Consider the following 27887-nt stretch of genomic DNA (forward strand, 5'->3'; position numbering starts at 1 on the left):
CACGGGAATCTGTTTTCACTTGCCTCCGCATTGCTTGGAATGACGTTAACTTTTTGTATCATATATATTTTTTATCATCTTGAGTGAAATGTGTCAACCCAAGACTCTCTTATCATTATGGCTGCATGTCCTACAAATCTGACTGATGTGCTGTGCGTCAGTTCGTACACATTTCCCTCAGATTCAGCCTGAATTATTTGGTGTAAAGTGAATAAACACAAGTAAATTTAGGAATACACTATACATAGGCACATACTGAAATAATGAAGGTCTCAAAATGGATACAGGGACCCTCATCAAGACCTTAAGATAAGATAATAAAACAGGACGTACCTTAAGGCCACTGTCATGTCAGGTAATACTGTGCTCCACAGATAGTATAACTGCCTCATGATGAAGGTGGGGTCTTTTGCCTCAGAATTAAACTCTACATAAAGACAGTAACAACGAGGCTGAAGTAAAGAGCTTGAGTTATTTGTGTAAAATGGAATAGACGGTCAGTGAAAACATGGAAGAGGGGATTCAGCTCAATTAGAACGAAATGTACAGTCTGTTGGGTGCTGTCTCTTAATTAGTGGTGCATATTCTTGAACACATTTTCAATTAAATTAGCACATGCCACTTGACACACAGTAAGCCTGGAGCATTTAGACCTCCCTGTAGTTCTGGGGCCACGGGGCAGCAGCCCACTTTGCCCGCTTGGTGGCGCAACTTTAAGCTAAACTAAAGTTCGTTGGGTTTGAAGAATATTTGAGTTTGTGGTGACCACTGTGTGATAAAGGGCTGTGGAGTTAAATAATGAATGCAGGCAGCGGTGGTCCTCGCAAATGTAGACAATCTGTTGTACGAGTGTAATGACACCTTGCTTTGATTGACTGGCATTAGAGGCTCAAGGTGAGAGCCTTTAGGCAGTGGGATATATATATCGCCATGCCAACCGCTGCCAAGCTCGCATGCGGCTGCTTGCCAAAGGCTTGCGCGCGCGTGCGCACACACACACACACACACACACACACACACACACACACACACACACACACACACACACACACACACACACACACACACACACACACACACACACACACACACACACACACACACACACACAAATTCTCTCCCTGCCCCTGGCACTGGAAAAATTACCATTCTTCTCTTTCGCTTCCCTCAATCTCCTAAACTGATTCTTCCTCCTTCCCTCCTCTCATCCCCCTCTTCTCCACCAAGGGTGCCAACAGTTGGCCTCACCAAATGTGAGCCATTCTCCTCCTCCATTGTTCCTTCCTCTCTTCCTCCTGTCCTATTTGTTTTACTTCCCTCCCTCTAGCCATCATTTGCTCTCATTCTCTCTCTCCCCACCTTGCCCTTTTCCTCTCCTTCTTGTCTTTTCTTTGACAATTCATCTGTCTCTCTTTCCCCCATGACTCCATCTCTGTCTGTCTCTCTGTCTCACCCCTTTCCTTGGTCCATTCGTCTTTCTTCCTCTCTGTCCCTCTCTCTCTCTTTCTCTCTCTCTCTCCTGTGCTCTCATTTACTGGCTGTCCCCGAACCTATTCATCTTTCTCTGACACCATCACTCTCCTCCTATGTCCCCTTCGTCTGTCTATCTATCACTCACAATAGCTGCACAAGTGTGTTTATAAGCTGGAGGTCGTGAAAGGTTTTTATCGGGGGAAATTAGAGTCAGGAAAGAGAGTGAGCCACAAAGAATATTACTGCGCATCAAGTGCTACTGTAACATAGCTGAACTGAATGAATGAATGTGGGATTTTAGGGGGAGTTACTTGACAAACAACCATTTTTTATGAAATAGCACAATAGTAGGACTATTCGTGTCATCTGGTTGCCAGACATGACAAGTTTCCATCAGGATTTGTTGCAAGTTTTCTGAAAATCTGCAAAAGAAAACGCGAATGAATGTGCGTTTCCATTCACTGCATGTGGAAATAAACAGTCTGTGATGCTAAATTGGGAGCCATTAAACCATTGCAGGAGTTGAAGGTGCCGCACGATGACATGATTAAAAGAGCAGCCAGTCAAACCTCAAAGAAACAAAGTTTTCCTCCTCCTGCTGCTGCTCCTCATACCTGCTTCTGTCTCTTCATGTGCAATTAGCATGCATGCCTCACCCTCCAGCTTACCCTTCACCTCCCATTCACCCCTCCATTTGTATTTACTGACCAGTAAAGCCCAAAGTCATGTCTCCACTAAGTTTTACTAGTAATGTGTTTATGGCACATCAATAATCATAACCAAGAAATGGAGTACACTCAGAGCTGCTTATAAAAAGAGTGTGTGCTCATATAGCATGTGTGTGGATGAAGTCTGGCCTGTACTCACCTTTAAAAAGTATAAGCTAAACTTTGTTAAGTGCTATTCCTCTCTGACAAACACACACCTGCTGTTAGCATTAACACACAAGAGGAACAAGAGACAATATTAAAGGAAGGAGCGAGGCAAGAGGACAGTGATAAAGTGAATGGTGATAAAGATGGAGGGCAAAGGATGAGGCAGTAGGAAGAAGCGATGCAGCAAAAGAGAGAGCAAAAGAGGTGAGAAGGAACGGATGGGTGAACGATAAGACGGCGAACGATGATATATCATCCTGTAAAATGAAGAGGGAGACAGAGAAGATAGCTATGATGGGAAGAATAAAAGTGAAGAGATGACAGGGCGGCAAGATGGATGGAGCTGAGGTGGAGGGCAAAAAGAGAGATTAATAAAGGAGAGAGAGGATGAGTAAGAGACACATGGATGCTGAAGAAACAGAAGCAAATCAGGGCAGAATAATAGGATGGAAAGGAGAGAAGCTGGAGAAAGATAAAGGAAGAAAGAGGGATGATAAGAGGATATGGGGCAGAAAGATGAAAGAGACAATGAGTTAAATAGAGTCAGATGGAGAGAAGAAGAAGAAGAAGAAGAAGAAGTGTATTGGAAAGAGTACTGAGAGGGAGGGTGAGAGATGTGAGCTGCGATGGAGAACTTGTGTGAGTCACATCGTCTCCTCCGCAAGCTATTAGTGATTTAATCACTCTGACATCACTGAGTGCGTGTGTGTGTGTGTGTGTGTGTGTGTGTGTGTGTGTGTGTGTGTGTGTGTGTGTGTGTGTGTGTGTGTGTGTGTGTGTGTGTGTGCGCGTATCATACCAGATTACCCTGAGCTAGTGCAGTCAGGAACTGGCTCATCACTCTTGCACAGCAGCGTGCATTCATCATGTCAGAGTCAAGTTTCCCAATCTGTGGGCTGAGACCCAAAGCAGGTCGCAGGTTGTCACTGGTTGGCCTCTATGAGACCGAAGTATGAGACTACTGATCTATATCCTCTGTGAGGCTGATATTAGCAATGCCATATTATAAATAAATGATGTGATATGGCAGACGTTAATATTGTGTTGACACAGCTGTCGCATGCTGCATTTTAGATTGGAAATTGAAATGAAACAGTTCTGGTCTAAAAGCCAAACAGTTCATTTAAAAAGAATTGCTGCCATGAGCAGATTTATCAAATCTAATTCAAATTATGTGTCAAATTTAACTTTGGTGAACTTTGTTCTGCAAATTTGCCTCATTAAGCAGAGGCAAGCAGGCTTAACAATGCTAACTTCTCAGGGAACATAGAGCAGAGAGTCCATATGGTAGAAGCTGTCGTAGCTTATTAGCTGTGCGTCACCATCCATTTTAATTTAAGTTCCTCTACTAGACTACAAAATACTCGAAGACAAGGCAAAATGAGAGTTACTGGTACAAATACGTCTTTTAAATAAACTCTATGCACTGTTAACAACCAAGCTAATGAGCTCCAAAGAGAGTTATTGTGACTGGCTGGTGTTAGCATGTCCTGGCTGCTAACCTGGCTAACCTGTTAGCAGAAAGGGCAAGGACTACAGCAGTTCAGAGCAAGTAACCTAGAACAAAATATTTCACGAAGACTCACTAATTGCGTTGTGAACAGACTTTTAAGGTATAATATGTAACATTTCCCCATAAGAGTGTCTTAAAACGACTAAACCTAAGTTATAACTTCTGGAGAAACCCTGGAAACACGTCAGAGAGTGAGGAAGAAAGTCGTCTGCATCTTTTGTTGTCATTGCTTTGATTGAGAAACCCCGAGTGGCAGAAATTACATCCTGTGCATTAAAGAATAATTTATAGAATCATAACCAGATTTTGAAGGTTGCTGCCAAAATGCAATCCAGCATGAATGACTTATTATTTACTCAAAATTCTTCCCTGCTATGCAATCTAGTGCAACACAGTGCAATAATTTCAGAGACAAAATGCAAGCTATATGTGGAATAAGCGTACTGTGATTGAAAGGCTATTGATTGAATACTGTTATCATTATTTTCCAGAAACAGAATGGAGGAAATTATCTTAGTTAAATCCAGCCACCTACTATAAACCCCCATTCTCTTCAAATTGAATCCCAAGAAACTATTATCCAAGCACTTGTTGTCTGATTGCACCTGATTGCTACACCTACTGTATTCAACACTTTTGCAATCAGAATATTTGTCTCGTTTCTTGGAAAATGAGTCCAACATTTCTCATGTATACGGGAAGAGGTTGGCAATGCCTGCCATGGGACGGCACCAGACCGTCTGTCTTCAATCTGATTTCACTTCATTAGATTAATACTGCCATCAGAGCAGTGTCCAGCCATGCACAAAAAAGGGTCACTGCTCTAACTGGATGTAACAATGCCCTCTGACCAATCAGAGGGTAAAAGGCTGAGCAATGTGAGGCCAGTCACACAGTATGCCGGCAAAGATGGTCAAAGCTAAAAAAGGCCGCAGACAGAAACACTCTGTACACACATTTCTGCAGGATATAAATGTACAGAAGAAGAAAAGTTTGAAAGTCCAGAACTAACAGGAAAAACAAGAGAGTAGAAAAATTTAAAACTGGCCAAAATGCAGTCAGGATTTTAATATCATAAGCACCTCCTCAGCAACTATTTTGCTAAATGTTTTTAACACTGAAATATTTTACATATTTTACATTCATCTGAGTTAATATGGCCTGAATTTCTGTGAGGAATGTAAAGTTATGCAACTTGAAAGCGGACAAAATTCAGACATCAAAATGAAACCACCTGCTGAGACATCAAGCCTGTGATCAAACTCCTCTCTAATCATGTTACATGTTTCACTCATTTAAATTCAGTGGTTTTTGCACAGTTACTGATTCAGTCGTTTTTAAGATGACTAGCCTCTGCTCTGCAGATTAATCTGTCCCCCCTTTGAGTGCTCTGAGGCCCAGAGAAGAGAGAGGGCGCTATTCTTCCAGCACAAGCAGAGTTTCAGCTCTCTTTCAAGGGCAGATGGTGGAAGGATTGAAGAACTAATTTTAAAAAAAACCCTTTCCCACATGTTTATCCTCTTCGTCAGCAAAAACAGACATGTAACACACACAGAGGATGCTGTGGGTTTATGGGAAACCTAGTCCTTTTGAAAAAAAAAAAAAAAAAAGTGGTGTGAAACAGAGGCTGCCAGTCATAACAAAACCTTGTTTGTTTATATGAATCATTTCTGTACGGTTTAATGAATTTCATGAATTTATGGGCCTGCCATGTGTCAAGGCCTTCCCATAACAAACAGTTCATGCAAGTTTGCAATCAAACTAAATACATGGAAAAGTGGCACTCCAGTCGACCCAGCCTGGAGCTTCTACCCCAGCCTTGTCGGTCAGTGAACCCAGCACTATAGGCTTTAATGTGGTCTCGGTGTGGCAGGGTGGGGGCCAGTGGAGCAGGGAGGCCCGGAGCAGTTGGGTGGCAGGGAGTAGAGGGGGTTAGTGGGTGTATCTCTCCCCTTTTTAGACTCTAATCATGGGCATGGAAGGGCACAGGGAGCCTGTTGCCACAGCTCACGGTAGGTCTCTGGGCCATGATTACAGGGTGTGTTACAGTCCACAGGGGTTTGATCACAGGGATACACTGGCAACAGTCAAATGTGTGCATGTATGCATGTATGTGTGTGTGCAGGCGCAGGACTCTGACCATAGGGTGCGTTTGTGTGAGTGTGTGTATGCTTGGCAGAGAAAATTGCTGGGACTGCAGAGCTAAAACAACAGCCACAGGGGAAGACGCAGGACTAAGAAGTACAAAGCAAGAGGCACAGAGAGCGAGCGGGAACAGGGAGTGACAGGGATGCTAAATGGCAGAATTGTATAACAAAGAGACAGAGGCATGGGCGGGAAGGAGGAAAAAACAACAACGGGTGAAAAAGCAGACAGCCAGACACAGACAGAGGTGGCGGGGTTAGCATTTCAAAGTCAAAGCTGCCTCTACGGAGAGCTGTTTTGTATTTGTGCATCGCGACATCCCACCTCTCAGTATACCTGTCGAAACCACTATTGTAAAACTCTTAACGGCAACTTTAACTGTGAGGTTGTTGGCTTTGTCTCAGACCCACAAATCAATAGACTTTTCTACTGTTAAACAGCAGATCTGCAAGACAGAAGAAGAAGAGTCAGAGAGAGAGAGAGAGAGGAGCCAGAGGCGAGGATTCAAAATGGGTTAAAATTGTGTTTAGAGGAAGCCAGAGGTGCTCTGTGGTTGTGTGTGTGAGTGTGTGTGAGTGTGAGAGACACTGCAAGCTGAATCACTGTAGTAAGGCGGAAAATGTCAATAGGCAAACAACAGACGGCGGCTGCCACATCGATTTCAATACACAGCTGAAATATAATGTACAGACACACACACACGAGGGAAAACGGAGGCGCGCACACACAGAAAGCTCCTACAGTTGTTAAAGATGTTGACTTAAGCTCCTTAACTTTGACTGCTCTGACATTAGAGGAGATGAAGAGAAAGAGGAGGGGGGCTAGAGGAGGGAGAAAATAAGAAAGGCATGGAGGAGGAGGAGAAACAAGAAGAGGCAGGAAAGAGAAGGAGAAGAAACGGGAGGATAAAAGCATGTGTGCGCATCTATCTCTCCTCTATTTTTTCTCTCTCAGTCGTCTTTATTTTTCGCTCTCTGACTCTGTCATTCAGCCTGCCTTTATCTCCTCCTGCCCTCCGTCTTTCTCTCTGTCAGGCAGACCATGACTATGCTGAAATGTGATTTGACTCTTTAATCTTCATAATCCATTTGGCCAAGGAATGTTTTCCTTTACTAATTAAAGAGCAAACAATGGATGTGTGCCTTTCACATGAGCGCCCGCGCCCTCACGGCGGCTCCAGGATCTGTCAGCTAGACGGCAGAAAAATGGAATAAGAGGTGAAATCAATGAGAGAGAAGATGGGATGAGAGAAATAATGGGGAAAGTAATCATATGGTTCTTAGTACTTCCAGCGTGGACACATGACAGCAGAAAAACAAATCCTTAGAAGAACAAGGCAAATCAGAGAACAACAAAGCTCCCTTTTCTACTCCCATAATTTCTCCCTTTTATTCCTTATCTTTCTATTTTTCTGCCTCTTTCTGCCGTCTCCTCTTTGTTGGGCTTACAATGGGAGGGATCAAAAGTTGCTAAGGCAACAAACAGGGAAAGAATAAGAAATGAAATTCCTGTCATCCTTACAGAGACGGAGGAATCCTGACGTTCCTCATAGAACGGAGAGAAAAGGGGGGGTTTATCTGGCCATTAGCAGGCTGCTGTTTGAACCTGTGGGGATGTGCTACGTGTAGAGGAGAGGAGGAAACATCAGAGACTGCGATGCAACTGCCGGGAGTGCGAGCTGTCCTGAAACGCACAATAAATACGTGGCTGCCGTCTCATCTTATATAAAGCTTAAATAGTTTTTGCTCTGTATTGTACTTTCTATATTGGCTCTACTCTATACTTTTACTTGACTGCAGTAGACTTATAATCTGCAACTGGAGGGACAAAACTGATGGATTATACTTCATACAACTGGACATAAGTAAGTCGTAAAAAATGAGTAAAAAAAATAGAGCATATACACCAAAAACACAAACTTTTACAAAGATTTTAAGTGTAGCCGGAGTAGCTGTGGTAATAAGAATGCAAACCAATCCCATATTTTCAGAGACTAGACTAAAATGTGATGTTTTATATTACACCACCATAACTCGAGAAAGAGACCAATTAACACTAGACAGAAGTGAAAAGATGGAGAGAATAATGTACAGAGTAAGGACTCAGGAATCTGAATAAGCAGAGATAATAGAGTAAATGGTTCCTTTATGAGGGCTACAATTAAGTAACAGGGCAGATATATGAATGACGTAATAAGACGGAGTTGTAATGATCACACAGACAATCAACAAGCCGGCCACTTAAATTAATAAAATCATTCCTATTATTCTTATTATTATCATTAATGCCATTGCTATTTTCAGAAGTAATGCATTGTAGACAAGCACAGTTTTTGTAACATCTTGCAATAAGGTAAAAAAACGTGTTTGTCCAGTTATTATCGGAAATAAGAGAACTGCCTCAGAGCTGCCATGCACATTACCACAGGCTCTTTATAGCCATATTAAAGGGTTTATATGGTGGATATTTTCTAACACCGACTCTGCTGCATAAGTATGCCTAGCAGGAAGCAGGATGCATGCAAACCAACCAGAACGCATGCTGTGTAACAAATACCAACCCGCCACTTGACAATTTCAACATGTGAGATTCACGCAAAGCAGCATACAAACATCCGTATACCACGTCTGCTGTGTCACATGTGTGCTCGCTCATATCTGGCAAACAACACATGCTTAACTTTAACACACTGACATTGAGGAAGAAAACCCAAGCAGCTGTCTGAAACGAATTTAACCCCAATATGACGATAAACACTTTATTAAGCAGTGTGCTGATAAGCGGGAAGGGCACAATGTGCCAACAGGCTGATTGTTTGCACAATGCTAAAGTGTGTGTGCTTGTGTGCGTGCATGCGTGCATGCATGCACGTGTGCCTCTGGATGTGTATTACTCATGTTGTGGAGACATGTTGTAAATCTCTTTCCACGACTCGCCGTCCTAATGGGGACAAAACACAAGTCCCCATGATGTAAATCATTACATATTTGGGTGAAGACTAGGTTAAATTTAGGCTTAGGTTAGGTTTAAGCTTAGTTTAGGTTGGGGTTAAGGTAAGTAATGGTTATGGTGAGGGTAAGTCTCCAGGAAGTGATTTAAAGTCAATGTAATGTCCTCTGAAGTGACTGAAATACAACTCTGTGTGTGTGTGTGTGTGTGTGTGTGTGTGTGTGTGTGTGTGTGTGTGTGTGTGTGCGCGCGCACGCGCACAAGGGTAAGAGGAAGAGATGGCATGGCCCTCATGACACTCGCTAAATGAGCAACAAACATGACTGTGAGGAAATACTGCAAACTGTTGACACACATGCACACACACGTGCACACACACACTACCTGCAGCAGCAAGCCGGCTGAAACGCACAAATACGAACACGCCCCGTGCACAAAAAGACACACACTTGAATGCTCACACGCCCTTATGCGCAGCACGCACGCACACAGCGCACAGCTCTCGGGGATTTGGAGTTCAAAGGATGTTTTATTTTGGGAACAGCTTTGGGTTAGTCACCCTTCTTTGGCGACAGACGGAGAAACAGGTTGCAAATATCAAACACTTTACAAGCACTGTGACACACGCAAACACTCACACACACACACACACACACACGCAAGCTCACACTCTCACTTTCCTGGTACAGTAGCATTTCCTCCGTCTCTCTCTCTCTCTCTTACTTCCAAGAAACATCTCGCTGAAGGGAGAATGTGTTGTTTAAAACGCACGAGCTGACTTCTCCTTCACTAGCAGCTAATGTATGATCACAGCTCTTCTGACAGCTTTGTCAAAAACACTAAGATGCTGTGTTTGGGCTTCATTAGCACACAACACAACATTGCAGGATGCTGGCATTACAGCAAAACTCAATATTGCGAAGCGGTAATTCGGCTAGTGCCCTTCGGGGGGGGGGTTCAGTGATCTCTGTGATCCCATTAGAGAACAAAATTACAGTTTCTGCTTCCTTTCAGTGACGACTGGGAGTTGAATTACAGTATGTTGTTGTCTGAGATGCACGATGAGAGTGACCATTCACCTTAACAGCAACTGTCCAATCACAGGCGGACCGACAGGTGAAGCAATGGTGACTACAGAGGTTGGGGCTTAGGGAACATTCAGTTAAGAATGAAAAATGTATCCTGAAGTGCCCTTTCTAGGAATGGAGCAATGGTTAAATGCAGCTCTATCTGCGAGGTGACATAAGAAAAAGTTTCAGTGCTCTTGGAAATAACATTGTTGGAGGTGCTTTGCTATGTAAAGTCAACGCACATACACACACACACGTAAATATACACTCGCAGGGCGAGGCAGTAATTGAACAGGTGTCGGCACAGTTTGGTGGCGACACCTGTTTGAAAAATCTAACGAGCAGCCAGGGGAGAGGACCCCACACACAGCCACATATACCAACGCACACACAGTCTGCGCCGAGGCTGTGACTCTGTGCTGTCGCAGGTCAGAGGAAGGCTAAGAATAAACTGGTCCTGCTGAGCCTATCTCTGTCACAGACACACAAACACACACGCACGCACACACACCGCTCATTTTGCCTTTGACTCCTGCACACACACGCCCTCTGATTAACAAAAAGAACAAGAAGAAGGCAGAGAGGAGGAAGAGAGAAGCCCAGGAGAGGCTGCGTTGGCAAACAAGAGAGAGACAAACAAACAGAGAACAGAGAATTCAGTCCTTCCTGTGGTTTATTATGTGAGTCCAAATTGTGAATAAACATAGATTCACTGTATATGTTTATGTGTGTGATTTCCCCCAGTGACACTGAATAAATTCCAATACACTGACGTTAGCATACTTATACATTCATGCTATTCTCTCAGTCTGTCCTCAGTTCATTATCACGTCATGAAGCGAAGGCATCCTCCTTCCATCTTTTACTCTTCAACTCTACATTCCTGACTTTTTCCCCTTTTCCCTCCACATGTGGTTTAAGACAGGCGGCAGTTTTTTTCAGTTGGAGGCTTCTTTGACTGCTCTGAAGGAAGGACAGCGACAGAAAGTCATTCCCTCCCTCTGTAATAAGCTGTACGATGACTCTCCTCTGAGCATGAGAGACTCAGTTTCTGTTTTATGTACTATATTACATTACATATTCTTAAAATAATGCTTTTCTTACCTACCCCAGGTCAGCTTAGTGTAAGTTTGCGTGTTTTCTCATATGTGAATTGCTGCTGCAACACGGCAATTTCCCTCAGGGGACCAATAAAGTCCTTATATAGGTATATCTATCTGGACACATTGTCTCTGCGGAAATGAATTTACACTACTATCCATGCTTTTAGGCATTTGCATGCCACATTTTCCTATCACGTTTGTTTGTGTTGCTGCATGCTGGTGTTTGGGCGGCATGTTGGCCTCGTGGTTGGTGAGCAGCTTTTAATTGGAGAACCAAGAGTTTTCAAAGGGTATTCAAGGGATAAAAATAGATTGAGATATCTTGACTTTTAGTCACTAGTCACAGTCCTACATTTCCCATAATTGAACAGGATAGCATGTTTCGTTACATCCTCCCTGCCTGGTTAATGCCCCCAGTTTATCACTCAGGCTTTCTGTTATAAACTCATATCCTCCAAGCCCAAGATGAGATTATGCACCTGTTTTCTGAGTAGAACTCTTCAAAACAAGCTAACAGCATGTGTACACATTTGGTGGAGTGCCCCTTTAAACACATATCTCAGCAAACATCCATCTCTCTGAAGTGTAAATGAGCCAATACTGAGCCCCTAACAGCTCCTGAGAGCACTCATCTGAAACCTGACCTCTGATCTGATGAAGGGAAGCGAGAGAAAGGAGAATTTTCTTTGTGGTGTCACATTATTTTTTATGAAGTACAGCTCAAGAAATTCTTCCTCACTTCCTTTTCCTCTCGTCTTGTCAGTTCAGCTCCAGTGCCGTTTAGATTTTCCCAAAGAATTTTAAGCAGCACCTGGCTCACCCCTCTCTCACCCGTCTCCCACTTCTCTCCGTCCGTCCTCCTACTTTCACCACTTCAGTCCTTTCTGAACTTTTGAGGAAGCTCATTCCAGCAGGCAGGATGCACAAGTGCAAAGGGACAGATTAGTGTGGGGCTGCTTAAGTGCAGGAAATAAGCAAAAGGGGTAAAGAAAACAATTATGCAGGTTGGAGAAAGACATACTGTGGGAGGGTGAAGGGAGAGTGGAGGGAGGTGTGGATGGTGAATTATGTCTGGGTTGTGATCCAGCTAAATTGCCTTGGCAGTAAGTCCTTTTTCTCTGAGTAAAGGGTTAGACAGAGATGGATCGATGGAGAAGATGAGGGGAGGGATAAATTAAGGGAGGAGGAAGATGTGGAGAGAGAGGAGAAAGAAAGGAATGGAAGAGGTGAGAAGGATGATAAAGGTCAGGTAGAGGAAGAGGAAGGCAAAGAGGGGATGAAGAGCCTGACAGTGTAAATAAGTAAAGGTGAAAGGCAGAAGAGAGGAAGATGCAAATGAAGCAGAGTCGAAGGTGTGCGGGAGAGGGTGAAAAGGGAGGGAGGAGAGACATGAGATGACAGGGAGGTGAGGGTAGAGGAGAGGAGAGGGTGAAGAAGGGAGGGAACGAGGGAGGAGGAGAGGCCGGGGGGAGAGAAAATCTAAAAATACGCCAGAGCGAAATATTGGGGATGGGAGAAATGTTAAATAAAGACAAGAAAGAAAGAAAGAAATCCCAGGTTAGTGATGAGCATTAATTTAATGAGGCAAAGACAGAAAAGAGAGGAAAAAGGGGGATGGAGGGAGGAAATACACAAACGAGTGAGGTGGAGAAAGGCAGGATTACACGAGAGATGAGGAAGGAATTTTTTGACAAGGGGCTCAAAGGCAGAATGATGAAAGGAGGAGCCAAAACACACAGAGAGGGGCAGCGTGGAGAGAAGACATAAAAAAATAAAGAGGTGGATGAGAGAGCCTGTTTATACAAGAGCTTTCTGCTTTTTGTTCTAGTTTGCCCATCTCCTCAGAACACGTACTTTTCAGGTCTGATTACAGACGTACTGCTCGCTAAAAGCGGGTTTAGTGTCCTGAAAATCATAAGGTTTAAACTTTCACTGCACATGGACACACACATGCAGACACACTCTGCCCTTGGAATGACCCTCATAGATGGAGCCTAGCTGGTGTCAGCTGGCAAGCTTCTTGTCCATTTGTAAATTTGCACACACACACACACACACACACACACACACACACGCATGCACACACACAAACACACAAACACACACACACAAACCCTGGTTGACATCCCTTAGCCCTGCAGCCTTGATCACAGTACATGCTTGACCGCTGCAGTTAACCATAACCTGCATGTCATCTTAACCCTGAAGCCAAAGTCTCAACCCTCCACCAGCTCTTTGAACAGCACGTTGACAAAAATGTCCTCGCTCTCCAAGTCTGAATCCAAAATTCTTACAAGGACAGAAGTACATGAGCACAGACACACAGACACACAGACACACACACACACACACACACACACACACACACACACACACACACACACACACACACACACACACACACACACACACACACACACACACACACACAGGGAGACACACACTCCATCTTCTCAGTGTTTCTCTGAGGGCCACAGATGAACAGCTTTTGAATGGCCTTGCCAACATTTAGCCTCCCCTAGGTGCACACACACACACACACACACACACACACACACACACACACACACACACACACACTTGTATTATCATACTTGTGAGGACATAAATACGTCCCATGCCATAACTCTTAAGCACTTATTAGTGTTCAAGTCCAACCCTAACCTATTTCTGACCTTGTCGTCAAACATCACCTTGAGGAAGTGAGAATCAGCGGAAACGTCCTCACTCTCAGATTGGTCCTCATACCAATATTAGTACAAGCCCAAACACACACACACACTTCCACACAAACGCAGAGGCCTTGCTTTATGGGCCCCAGGAGGCGCAGAGGAAACTGCATTCCCAACCGCTTTATGTATTGGTCAATTTAACACCGCTAACATCAGCATATTAAAAATGCATGTGCCCAAGGACGCAAGAGCAATTTTGTGTGTGTGTGTTTGTGCGCACACGTGTGTGACAGCATTTTAATGCAGAGTAGCCTACCTAGAAGAGTGACATTATTACACTGTTATCTGCCTAATGGAGCTATTTATACTGTGAATGCATGTTAAACACTCAATTAAACTAAACAGCAATTTCCGAATGGGAGTCAGTCACATAGAAAGGAAACTGAGACGGTGGAATGTTTCATTGGCGCTACAGAAACATGTTTTAGATTAAATTAAATCAAATTAAAGAAAGATAATGCAGTTTTTTAGATGTTAGGCCATCGGTCGACTTCTCCCACTAATTATCTACTATCAAACTTGTGATAGTAGCCTTACTTTACTGTCTAAGAAATCATTTAAATGCCCAGTCTATGTATTGGAAAAACCATTCAGTATCCATTTGTGGTCACATCTGACAATATCTGCACTTACATGGTCTCGTCATTCTGAAACTCCAGCTTGCCGGCGGCCAGTTCGTAGTCCTCCCCTCCTTTAGCGGTGCCATCCACAGTGCGGTAGGGGACAGCCACCAGGCCTCGGGCCCCCGAAGTCCTCAGCACCTTCACCTCCATCACACCCACGCTCTCGCTCACCCTCTGACTGGCGCTCTCAAAGGTAAAGATACCTGAGAAAGTGAAAGAAGAAAGAGAAAAAATCCAGTACTTCACAAGAGGGAAACACTGGAGGGATGTGTCAGATGAGGTTGATAAACGCCTACGCTCTCACTCACTAGCTTGCTCTCCAAGGTGTGCCGTATATACAGTGAAAGGGATAATAGATTACCACCCACTCTCTCTAGATAAAAGATAATAAGCATTAGGTAAACGCCCACTCTCCATTCATCCTCCCTCTCCTCAATTCTCTTTGGACATTGTTAAACTTGTAACTGAAAAAGTGGTGAAATTGTTGGGAATGGAACTCTTTAACCTTTTTTGTAGATATTTTGTGGCTTTGTGGCAAAGCAATGGACCTGGGGGAATCCATATTAAACTGGTGGGGGGATTTCTATCGAAACCACAAACAGTAATTTAACATTATTACAGATCAGCTCTTCACGTCTACTTTAGACGCTTTGTGTTTAACAGAAGGCACAGAAGGTTAATAATGAACTGAACTTCAAATTCAAATTTCTGCTTAGAAATGTTTTTATACACTTATTGTTCTCAGGAGGCATGGATTTTTGGCTCCGGGTGATGATGCTGGTGCTGCTAATTTGATTGGCACAATATTTGTGTTGGCAGCAGTGGTGGAAGAAATATTTAGATCTTTTACTCAAAGGTCCGTCATGCAGGAATTGGGGGATCTATTGGCAGAAATGGACCACAACATTCATAATTACGTTTTTATTAGTGTATAATTACCTGAAAATAAGAACTGTTGTGCTCTTTATATCTACAGAGGGACTAGTAAAACTACTCGCTGCAGAACAGCAACATTAATATTCATTTTACAGAAAAGCTAGCAAGCCAGTTAGCTTAGCTCGTTAGCTTCCACTTTCTAAGTGGAATAACAGTTACAAACAGCACGTTGGGTCTTAATGTTGTAAAGGGACATTAAGCATTGCTAACATCACTAACAGCTGAAAATCAAGCTGTGAAGGCTTGTTGAAGAGGGAAACAAAGCCTTGTATCAGCGTTTCAGTCTGAGGCACATGTATATATCATAAAGGCATAAAACTGTTTTATTCTCTTCTGGAATATGGAAAATTCTAGTGATTATTATAGTAAATATTCCCTTACACAGACAGTGAGGAGAATTCAAATCTCAGTTTGTCTTTAATGACAACATGTAAAGACCAAATGTACGAGAGAGTTCCTGTGATTTTATTCAGGGGCTGCTCTTACCAGCGTGATCGTCATCGTAGATGGTCACTGTGGCTGTGTGGTTGTCACCCAGCACCGCTTTGGGCGTGGCACTGGCATCCAGCGGAGCGGTGCCGATCTCAGGATATCCAACCACTCGAGGGTTACTGAGGTGGACATAGAAATACTCATCCTCCTCAAAGATGTCGTCGTCAATCACTCCCACTGTGATCTCTGTTTAAAGAATTGTCATTTTAGACACAAATTAAGCTAAAAAATAAACCTTAAAATGTTTGTTGCAGCCTGAAGTGCAGCAGATGACCTCTGCTATCTGAGCCTCAGTCTCAATGACTTGTTTGTTAAAAATACATCAGAAATTATCGCTGTTACTGTTATTTTTACCTTTGAGGGTCTCTCCGGGCTTAAACAGCAGCGTTCCCTCGGCAAACTCATAATCTGAACCTGCGTTTGCTGTACCGTCCTCTGTGCGGTAATCCACCTGGGGGAGTTGGGAACACAGAGAGAAGGGAAGCGGGGTGAGACGTGGGGGAGAGAGAGAGCGGGAGCAAAACGAGCCGTCAAAGATGAAACAGAAGTGAGCAGACATGAAAAGGGCAGATAAACACAAAGGAAGAGGAAGAACACCGAGTACAGAGAAGAAGAGAGAGATAGAGGAGGATGGAGAGGAGGAGAGGCATTTGGGGAGATGTGAACAGAGGGTGAGAGAAAACAAGAAAAACAGCTTCATTAAAGCGAGCCCTCTGGTCAGATACACTCTGATAATAAGCACTTTGAAGATATACAACAAAACTTCGCCTGTATCCTCTCCTTTCTCTCCATCCTCCCTCCATCTGCCCAGTTCAGTAACCCTCTCCATCCTTTACAGGAGCTTACAAACTTACCAACATTGCTTATGATCAGATCACAGTGATTGGATTGTCACCTGTTATGTAAACTGGGAAAAAAAAATTTCAGATTGCTTGGAAACAATCTGTGCTGGTTTGTAGGCAAAGCTGAAACAGTGACTCAGTGTTGTAGTCATTCACTTGGCTCTGCTCCAGTTTTAGCTCTTGATGAAATGCGTACAAGTGACACAGCTGAACTTATTTTTGAGTGCATCCATTACACAAGCCGATATTTCTGGGACTGCTGTGCACAGAGGCTTCGTTCAGATGTTTCAGACGTCAGCACGTCTGCTTTGAAATTCTAGTCTTAAAATGTGAAAAAATTATATTCTGACGTGATCATAAAATCAGAGAGCTGATAAATGGTCAGGATGAAGCAAACGATATAATACTTTGTCGATTCCTTCAATAGATAAGCTGTATGTAAGGAACACATCTGTCTTATATGCTACAGTATGGATGGTACAGACTACTACACAGTTAATTATCAAGCAACTCTGCTGTTCACTTCAGCTCTACAATACACTTCATCATCATTTTAGCATTTGGTTCGTTATTTTGGCTTTTTGGTGCGCATCTCTACTGCTTTGGTTCACTCACTATCAGCGCTGTTTCCAACAAAAAAAAATTTTTAAAAATGACAGGACAGACAAATTAGCAACTAGCTGGTGAACATATTGGAGCATTTAGTAGCAAACATATTTCTCAGGAGTTGGTGGAGACCAAAACAGAGCCAAAAGGAGACAAAAATATTAGCTAATGTTGTCCACAAGCAGCTGTTTGCTAGCAAGTTAGCTATATTAGCTTAAAAACAACTAATGTGTCAGTATGTTTACAGCTTGTTTCTGGTGCTCTCAAGTGGCAAAGTGTTCAGTTAATGCATGATATATAGAAAGAAATGTTTAAACCTGTCAAAATGTTGGCACTTTTTTTTAGAATGGCTACCTCATGCTAAAATAGGCAAACCTTTCAACAGGGTACTGTGTAGATTTATTTCAAGTTCCTTTGTGTATTAAAAAGGCTCCGATTGCAGAACGTTTGACCGTTTCAAGTGTGCCATCCATTACAAGTGAGACCCTCTTTCATTTTGCAAGCGCTGCTATGCCTGAAGAGCCTGTATGGGGACTAAATAGGTCACTTCACTTAACAAACTCAGCCTTCAGTAGATGGAAGACCGAGGACATACTACCAGCACACCTCTACAAACAGCACTGATGCTGCATCGCAGTTCATTTGTATACAAGCAGGAGAATAGAGGAGACGCAGCCTTGCAAAGCCGCTGTGAGCAGATCAGATATCATTTCACTGACACAGACTCTCTGTGGGAGACTTGAAAGAAAATCTCTTATTCAGAGTATCAGGCCAACGCTAAGCCCAAGATCAATGAGCCTTTGCAAAAGGATATGTGTTTTCTTTGACTTACAACCTGAGCTGAAAGCTAAAAATCTGAATGAAAGCGTTTTTTCTTATATATTTTTTCTTTATTGTGTTTCCCAGCTCTACACTCCTCCTATCATCTACGTCTATTCTTGTACCAGCACTCCACCAGAAAAGAGGACGAGGATACTCAAAGCCTGCAGAGCGCGAACATGTTACGGCTAAGATCAGACTCAGGCTCGGAAAACTGCCAGAGATGTGACTGAGATCAGTTCAGAGTAGATTTTTGTGTTCTCTGGTTTCTGCTTTTGTCTGTCCTTTGGCTTCTCTCTCTAACACACACACTTTTGTATACACACCATTCTTCTGAACAATCCCACACACACTCACACACACACCTTGACAGTAACTCCAGGGTCTCCTCCATGTCTGGCAACGGTCAGTTTGAGGGAGCCACAGTTTTCAAAGCACTGGTACAAAGAGGGTTCAAACTCCATCCTGACAGTGTGGGGGTCGTCCTCCTGGGCCTGGGTCTCATGGCTGCTCACCACCTGGAATAAAACAGACGGGACAAACGTAGATGTCTCAGGTCAGGGTCAGGTGTGCTTCTCAGATGCGAGTAAGAGGTTGAACCATAACGAGGGGGGATTGTGTGTGCCTCACCTTGCGAGCCTGGTCGGCAGCGTGCTTCTTGAGGATGTTGCCAGCTCCGATCATCATCCTGGTTGCCTGGATACGGTAGAACGCTCTGCTCTTCTGCTGCTGCATCAGGACCTGCTCAGCAAAACCAATGAATTAACAAAGTGATCTATTGTTTTCATCATGTTAATCTATAACTTCATTTGCTTTTCCAGATTAGTCTTTCTTTTGTAAAACAGCTGGTGAATCACCCTTGGGAAATTCTTCTTATGTCCCCACAGGGAGGCTAGAGGTCAAAGGTCAGCGACAGATTCACTGACTTACTTAAGGACCCTCCAAAACTGGAGCTTCCTGTACTTTAACACGAGATGTCTATTTCTCTAAGCTTCATTCTTGCTTTAAACAGCTGTAACTGTCTGTTGGGCCAAGACATGAAGTGGAAACAAAAGGAATGATTTAATATTGTGGCCGCCCACTTCCTTTAATATTAGCTTCCTCATAAAGCACAAGACTAGATGGCTCTCTTAGCTGCAAACATCTGATCTACTGAGCCTTATCAATCTATAAGTTATGATTTCAATAAAGAAGTATGGGTGAGTAGCACTTTAATATCTTAATGATCCAACAAATATAAAATGTATAAACTGGCCACTGTAGTTGTGGAGGTAATTAGATTAAATGTGGCCTCTGAGCTGAGGCTGAAGGTAGCTGGCAGTTTCAGTCCATAATTCTCATATAATCTGCATCTCTTAGGAGGGATGGAATAGTTAGTTTTGTCCATTAAAATCCAAGGGGACTCCAAAAGGGCACTGCTATTCCTTGATTGTTTAATGATTCAATATAACCACAAGAACCTTAATTTATCCAGTGGAGTTTAATCTCCAGGGCAGCTGTCATTGCTTTTTACTGCACGAGGCTGAGGGAGTAGCTGCGGGGGGGAGGGAGGCCTGAATGCAAACAAACATCTGGGGGTTGCCCGATGCACCTGGGGCTAACTGCCACACTCCTTTTCTTCCCTCCTTCGGCACCAAAAAACAAAAACGACTTGGAGAGGAGGCAAGGGAAGGAAGAGGGGAAAGCAGAAAAGAGGCTTGGACAGCGTCTAGTTCAGCATTCAAGGATGAAATGTGTGCAGCGGATAAAACAGAGGAATCCTTAATGTGCCAGGGTGATGATTAGTGTTCGCACAATAAACATGTTTCTGAATTTTAAGCACGTGTGAGCAAATCTTGCTACAAAGACATGTGCACGTGTGTGTATGACAGCCGACTAGCAGCAGGTTTATTCTTATAACCAGGGATGAAAACAGATTAACCAACTTGTTGATTAATCTCTGTGTGACGCATTGATTGATCTCGACTAAACTAATGCCAAATTTAACCAAAAGTTAAATTTAGAACAAAACACTGAGATTTCATTGCTTATCAATATCAATTAAAAAATGGCCAATCTAAATTCCCCAAAAAATCTGAACTCGACGTTCACTTGCGAGCTTCTTGCAGAGCTTTAAACCTCACAGTCTTCCTTTCTGCTTGAACTCAGTATGTGAGATGCGGCTGAAAGCTCGGATAAAAGGTAACAAGTGGACCTCGTGTTACAAATTTTTTGTCCAGCTACGGCTTCCAGGGTCAAGACTGAACTCTCACTAATGTTCATGTAACTTACCGGGCAAAAAATCACCTGGATGGCAGAGGGGTTGCATGTTACAGTGCTGTCAATGAAGCCAGCCGGCACCTTCCTCACTGCAGACTAGTGATTTTATCAGCATATGACATTACTGTACATGAGGAGTCGCCTGGAAAACCTCACTCTGTGTATTTGTTTATGTGTGTGAGAGAGGCTAAAAGCAGCTGTGTAGCTGTGTGACACCCAGCCAATACTTTAATTAACTTCCTTATAACTTTGTTTACATTTAGTGCGTGTGCATAAATGGGTTTCTATTTCTGGAAATAAATGTGCGTTAGATAAGATGAATGGAGACGTTAATTTGAAGCAAGTTCACTCAGGCAGCTATGCAATGAATAGTAATAGAAATGCAAATTAATTTTTTAAACAGTTCAGAAGTTGTTCGGGAACATTTGTTCTCAGTATAGCAGCTCTGTGCTGGTCTCTGTGCCATCACCTAAAACACCTTGTTCACAACTGAATGTGTCGCCGCGTCATCTCCGACAGTGTCGCTCTCAGAGGCGTCGCATTTGAAATGTGATGGATGATGTTATGTTTTCTACCGTGTCATTTAGTTAGACGTAAAAATATCTTACTTAGAAACTGAGGAAAGAACAAAACTTTAAAGAACGAAGTCGAAATGAAGGAGTGCAGCTGTTCATGCTTTGTCAGGGCATCGATAATTAGCAGCTGACACAGAAGATCCATTCATATTGATACTGTACATACACAACATATACAAGCTTTCAAGATTTTTGTATTGTTGGCTAAAATCAAATGTATATGTAAGTCTTTATTAGTAATACACACCTAACTTCCATAAGTTTACATAATGATGTGTGTTTATGTGCACATATGAGCACACTGGTTACCTGATAATTAGCCATCTCAATCAGCTGCTCCATGTCTTTGTCCGGATGCCTCTGCTTCAGGTCCTTCAGCGTCCTCGCCATGTCCCTTCTGGCCTCGTCCTCCTCATCTTTCGCCCCTCCCTCCTCCATCATCCCTCCGTCCATCCCACTGTGACAGTTCAGCGCCATCTGTCCGTCCAGCTCCAGCATGTCCATCTTGGTGAAGCCTCCAGGACCCAGTGCCCCTCCCCCTCCTCCGTCCATACCTCCTATCCCTCCGTCCGGCCCTCCCTCGGTCTCGATGATGATGCCGCGGTTCTTGTCAGCACGGTAACGCTTGCGGACATATTTGTAGAAGAGGAGGCGACGGTCGGCCACCCAGGCCTGGACCACGCAGAGGGGGAAGAACAGGAAGGTGAGCACCGCCTCCCACACCTGGAGGAGAGAGGAGAGAGACATTGCAGATCCTTCTTTTTCACTTCCTTCCATTTCCTTTCTTTCCCTTCCTTCCTGCCCAACTCTGCAGCTAAATTTTCTGTCTGTCCTTACCTCCACCTCTCCAGGGGAAAACACGCTCAGGATCAGGTAAAGCCATATGTAGGCGAAGACGCTCCAAGCTGCCGTGACAAAGAACACCCGCAGGTGTTTGATTTTTCGAGTCTCACCATCGGGAACCACGTACACACACAGGGCGATGATGACGAACATATTGAAGGCAGCACTGCCCACAATGGTGCTGGGACCCAGAGCGCCGGCCTCAAAACCGTGACCGCACACCTATAGGTGGGGTGAAAATTAGATTACAGTGCTCCCATTACATTTTGTATCAGTTGATCTAATGTGTAACTACCCGGCTCATATTGTACTCACCTCAATAACAGACAACAGTATCTCTGGGGCACTAGAACCCAAAGCCATTAGAGTGAGATTAGAAACGGTCTCATTCCAGATCCTGACCGTGGCTGTGGTGGTCTCACCATTCGGCCTCTTTATAGTGATCTCCTTCTCCTGGGAGGTTATGACCTGAAGAGAGGAGAAGATGATAACAAACATGAGTAAAATAAATAAATTTACATATATGCATTTACTGTGTATTAAAACGTTTCATATCATGAGGAGAAACCATAAGATATATTGAAAATAATAATGGAACCTTGCCTACCTCTATAGAAGACATGAATCGGTCCGCTATAATGCTCATGCCCAGGAACATATAGATGAGTGCTACGAAGTAAACAATGGCGCGTGCCACTTTGTCCCCTACAGAGGGGTTCTGTGGGTTCCACACAGGTAGTACCACTCCTGAAACAAAACAAAACAAAAATGAAAAGATAATCAGAGTTCTGCTGCAAAGGATGATAAGAAGTACGCGGTTGCAACTGTTTTGTGTAATAACCTCCCTCCCCATTCGCTCTCTCTAATCTTGTATCTCAATGGCAGAACAACCTGATTAAGGATTATAATAAGTGGGAGATTTTTCAATATCCCATTTGTCCTACTAAAACTTACTGAAATGGATCAATGCGCTTTAGTTTCAGGGCAGTAAATTGCCACAATGGGCTGATAACTCACCAGTGGAACACTCTTGCTCAGGAGCAGTGAAACACTGGCGTCCCTGATGTGGCTTTGTTATGAACATTCTGCTGACAGTGTTCGGCTTTAACTAGTGCATTAGAACCTGGCAACTGGCAAATATATCTCTTTGCTGTTATTTGCAGAGCCTCTGGACTGGTCACACAGAATGAGCTGCCAAAATATACTACAATAAATGCCAGGACGTTATGCCAATTTTAGAAATTAAGAAGACTAATATGCTGCAACCACATGAGAAATATACAGTTCGCTATAGGAACACCATATTGCAGAGCTCTGGCTGAGCCCCCCAGCATAATGCTCGCCCTCAAATGGCTAAATAAGAAAAAGTTTTTCCACTCTTCTATTCATCCTGGATGTATATTGCAACCATGGAGACTTGGTTATTAAATCTGCAGGATGGTAAAGATGAACTGGAACAAGCCACTTAAGGAATGAAATACTGCAGATGAGCCAATTAGAAAGTGGAAGAAAAATGGTGTTGGACATAATGTTTTCCCTTTAAATTAGGCTGTATATCATGTTTCCATCTTAAATCTGCTGGTGAACTTTACTCGTATGTAATCATGTTCATCCCTCCAGTTTGATCCATATGGATCAAACTGCAGTTTTCTCACAGAGAAAGACCTCGTTAAGAAGACTCACCTTCCTGACAGGGGTCTCCACTAGCTGAGCAGTTTTTCTCAGGTGAGCCTCCATGCACCGATCCAGGACATGACAGGAGGAGAAAGCCGGAGAGGAGGAAGAAAAGGAGGGATGAGGAGAGGCGGGAGGGGTGGAAGGAGGTGAGGGAGGAGGGAGGCACAGACATGGCTGCTGGAGCCATTTCTGCTGATGCTGCCGGGACTTCACTGGACTCGACTGACTTCTGCTGGGTTGGTGCAGCGAGGAATGACGTCCAAATCCTTCAAGGTAGACAGAGAAGACAGAGGGATGGTCGTTATTCAACCTGTCAATCGCACCACCAAGTGAACTCTCTCATAAATTGTTTCTGTTGGCTTTAATTGTATCCTGCTAATAAGTCAGCCTTTAAAAAAGCGCCTTTCATTAAAGCGCATTGAACAGGTAACAGACTGAGCGCAGGCATCGACAGCTCAGGCAGCCTTTCAGCCAAATCTGTGGCTGAGAGACTACATTCTTCATTTGTAGGAGAACTCAATAGAATGTGGCTGCAAAGTGCTTTATGGTGGATTAAAAACAGATTAAATGAAATTACAAGCAAGAAAAGCTATAAAGAAAGGTCATCGCATGACAGCGAGTCTGAAACAAGAGTCTGTAGAAATACTGGAAATGATGACAGGCTTGTAGCCAGCATCTGTAATTAAGTTCAAATAATTCGAATAAGTCGAATAAAGCCGAGGTGGATGTAGCTGGCCTGAGCTCTACAGGAGCCCAGATGGGGGAAAAAAAAAAAAAAAAAAAATCAATCAACTCTTGTTTCTGGTCTGGACCGTAGAACAGTCAATAGGAGCATCTCCTTTAACTGGACCACAAAGCAGTCAAACATTTTTCCATTTCTGATGTGAACTTTCGAACTTTAAGATTGTTTCTAGTTTCTGCTTTGTGATAGAAACCCTCAGAGCTACAGTAAACAGGCTCATACTAGGCCGTCCAGCAGAAAAAACATCTAAAAGCCTCCACATCACACAACCGCGGTGCACTCAGTTTTTCACTTTTGATTCAGTCCCACTGCTCTCATCAGTGTCTTTTCCAGTCATGGCAGTTGGCTGTTTTCTGTGAACCGGCTCGGATAAATCCACTGTACACTACCTGCTCAGCATCAAGCACCTGACAGATAAAGTTAGCGAGCAGCCGGTGACAAGTGGAGCATTTATCAGCTGAAAAGACAGATATCTCCCTCAGGGGTTCTCAGAGACCAAAAACGGAGCTAAAAGATGGCCAAAAACAGGACTCTGAATCTGAGTGTACGACTTACTGAACTGCCCCTGAGGGCACCAAAATCCATCCATGTGTGCTTATGTTAGTATAAAGAACAAAGACGTGTATTTCAAGTGCTGCCTGAGAGACGTAGCTCGGGGCAAAAACTCCCAGGTCTTTCTGCTACTGCTGCATCTTTAGGTGTGAGTGCAGGTGAAGGCCCAAAATGTTAAAACTTTGATGAGAGGGCAGTCTCTCATGTGAACCTATTATTTAGCACAAGCTGCAACATTAAAAATAGGTGGACACTGAATTTGCAGCACTCCCCCGACCCCCGAGCGGAAATAATGGCTTAAACCAAGTGTTTCGTGTGTGAAACTTTCCACGCAAGTTCTTATAAGTCACCGTACGTGTGTGCAGCCAGCTGTAAATGCCGTGCCTTGTCACAGGTTTCATGCTGCTATACAGTGTTCGGCAGTAAACATTAGCTGAGCTGACAACAAGGAGCCGACAGCAGGGGTACGACCGCAATATGTTTTCGTGTCCATGAGGCGAAGAGGCTTTTCAGCTGGACCGGAGTTAATATGTTGTGAGCGAAAACGCACAAAAACAGGAAGCGGAACAGTTTGAACTGGCAGCATTAGGTCAACTCAGTGCAAACACACACACAGGGAGGAACAGAAACATACACACCAAGGTCAACACACTCATAGAGACGCATGTACACACACAGAACACAGAGACAAACACACAAACAAACAGCGTGCCGTGTCGAAGTTGCTGACCTTGTACTTGCATACTCTCTCGCACACACTTCCAAATGCTGAGCCCCCACCCCCCCACCCCACCCTCTGGGTCAGTCAGCCTTGGGGCGAAAAATGGCTTGACCCTGTCTCCACACAAGCACATACGCACACACCCACACACAATTATACACACGCAAACACAGTTAGTCATCTGTCGTGACATTAGTGGGGAGCTGCTGACCCTGTCTTCATCTATCTTGCAGGGTCTCACTGCTCTGACAACAACCTGTCACTTCAATACTCAACTCGCTCCTCTCCTCCGCCGTCTATCCCGCGACTGCTTCCCTCCACTCTCTCAGACTCTCCCGACACTCTTGTATCACAGGTTACTCTAAGATTTCAGCTTTTAGTGATTTATTTTGGAAAACTCAACCTTCCCACCTGGGTAGCAATTTTAAAAATCAGTTTTGACAGCTTAAACCTCTAGTAGGGCCCAGCGGAAAACTGATCTGGGATCATTAGTTTGTAATTAGTCAGTCACTTGTTTAACACATATTATTCTTAAGGAATATTAAAGCACGAGATAAGCTAAAAAATAAAGGTGGTAAATTAAGATTTTAATGCAATAATGCAGGTGCAGACCAAATGGTATTATCAAAAGCTCCAGAAGGTGGATCGTGAGTTGAGGTTTTCAAGGTTTTCAAGGTAAAATATGAATTGTCATGCTCAAAATGATATATAAATTAGTGTACCTGCTTCATTAAATCTCCTACTTCCTTCCTCCTCCCACCCCTCCCTCCCTCCCATCTTCTCCATCTCCACCTCCCTCTCAGCCTCTCTGTCAGGCTTCCTCTGCCCACCTCTTCTGTGCATCTGCGTACGTTAATGTCCTGTCGTCCTCCGTCTCTCTCTCCGCCCACACACCACTCCACGTCTTTAGCGCCTCTCCATATCCCCTGCTCGCTCTGCCTTTCACACCTTCGATCCATCCAGCCTCGGTGCTCGTTTCATGTCACTCTCATCCGTAAACAAATCTGTCCCAATTCTAGTCCACAGCATGTGTGTTTGCTGGCACAATAGTAAACAATCATTATAAAGAAGATGAATGTTTGCTCATGGAGGCTTGTGCACAAATTAGTCCACTTTTCTTTTTTTCTAGTATTTAAACTATAACTACATCGTGAAGAAGAGTGATGGAAGGTGAGTAAATGCAACACAGCAGCTGAATACAGATTCAGGCTCTGGTTAAATAAGCAGTTGTGCCTTAATTTCAGCTTAGAAGCTCAGTTTTGTGTCAAGGTATTTACAATTTCCATATATTATTTGCGCTCAAGAAAATTTAAATGAAAAGACTAATAGATGTCTTTTCATGGGCTGAGTCAAGATGGTCTTTAATTTTCAGAGCCGAGTCAAGAGCAACCTTTTAATAATAATGTGCAAGGCTGCGTGACAAAAGGATGGCTGCGCACAGAGCAAATTAGTACAAAAAGGGAAAGTTGCAGAATATTAGCTGTGGCAGTTTTACTGTGAAAGGATAAAGAGCTGATAGAAACATGCAACAGATGCTTCGTAGATTTATGAGCATAAAGTGATGGAAAGCGCTTTCATCTTGGTAATTTATACATCTGAAGAAAGTTTTGATGTTTGGTAGCAGGGACTTCAGAACTTAAACTTGAAAGCCACAGATTTACTGCAACACACATCAATGTGGTAAACTTGACTATGATGCTACAAATACAGTACAGGCCAAAAGTTTGGACACACCTTCTCATTCAATGCGTTTCTTTATTTTCATGACTATTTACATTGTAGATTCTCACTGAAGGCATCAAAACTATGAATGAACATGTGGAGTTATGTACTTAACAAAAAAAGGTGAAATAACTGAAAACATGTTTTATATTCTAGTTTCTTCAAAACAGCCACCCTTTGCTCTGCTCACTGCTTTGCACACTCTTGGCATTCTCTCGATGAGCTTCAAGAGGTAGTCACCTGAAATGGTTTTCCAACAGTCTTGAAGGAGTTCCCAGAGGTGTTTAGCACTTGTTGGCCCCTTTGCCTTCACTCTGCGGTCCAGCTCACCCCAAACCATCTCGATTGGGTTCAGGTCCGGTGACTGTGGAGGCCAGGTCATCTGCCGCAGCACTCCATCACTCTCCTTCTTGGTCAAATAGCCCTTACACAGCCTGGAGGTGTGTTTGGGGTCATTGTCCTGTTGAAAAATAAATGATCGTCCAACTAAACGCAAACCGGATGGGATGGCGTGTCCCTGCAGGATGCTGTGGTAGCCATGCTGGTTCAGTGTGCCTTCAATTTTGAATGAATCCCCAACAGTGTCACCAGCAAAACACCCCCACACCATCACCCCTC

General features: G+C 43.6%; 1 protein-coding gene across 4 annotated transcripts in view; it reads right to left on the reverse strand.

The window, feature by feature from the left end:
* LOC139351108 (sodium/calcium exchanger 1-like) overlaps nucleotides 1-27887 on the reverse strand; it is a 104679-nt gene that overhangs the window by 20265 nt on the left and 56527 nt on the right. For all 4 annotated transcript variants that reach the window (XM_070992795.1, XM_070992793.1, XM_070992794.1 and 1 more), the window contains exons 2-11: nucleotides 23539-23798; nucleotides 22463-22602; nucleotides 22171-22323; nucleotides 21850-22077; nucleotides 21322-21735; nucleotides 18809-18919; nucleotides 18544-18696; nucleotides 16266-16362; nucleotides 15906-16097; nucleotides 14494-14686 (exon numbers count right to left, since the gene is read on the reverse strand). In XM_070992795.1, the coding sequence (XP_070848896.1) occupies nucleotides 14494-14686; nucleotides 15906-16097; nucleotides 16266-16362; nucleotides 18544-18696; nucleotides 18809-18919; nucleotides 21322-21735; nucleotides 21850-22077; nucleotides 22171-22323; nucleotides 22463-22602; nucleotides 23539-23719 (1862 nt within the window). In that variant the 5' untranslated portion in view covers nucleotides 23720-23798. The remainder of the gene's footprint in view (nucleotides 1-14493; nucleotides 14687-15905; nucleotides 16098-16265; nucleotides 16363-18543; nucleotides 18697-18808; nucleotides 18920-21321; nucleotides 21736-21849; nucleotides 22078-22170; nucleotides 22324-22462; nucleotides 22603-23538; nucleotides 23799-27887) is intronic.

The sequence above is a fragment of the Chaetodon trifascialis genome, chromosome 23, assembly GCF_039877785.1.
Source record: "Chaetodon trifascialis isolate fChaTrf1 chromosome 23, fChaTrf1.hap1, whole genome shotgun sequence".
NCBI classification, from domain to species: Eukaryota; Metazoa; Chordata; class Actinopteri; order Chaetodontiformes; family Chaetodontidae; genus Chaetodon; species Chaetodon trifascialis.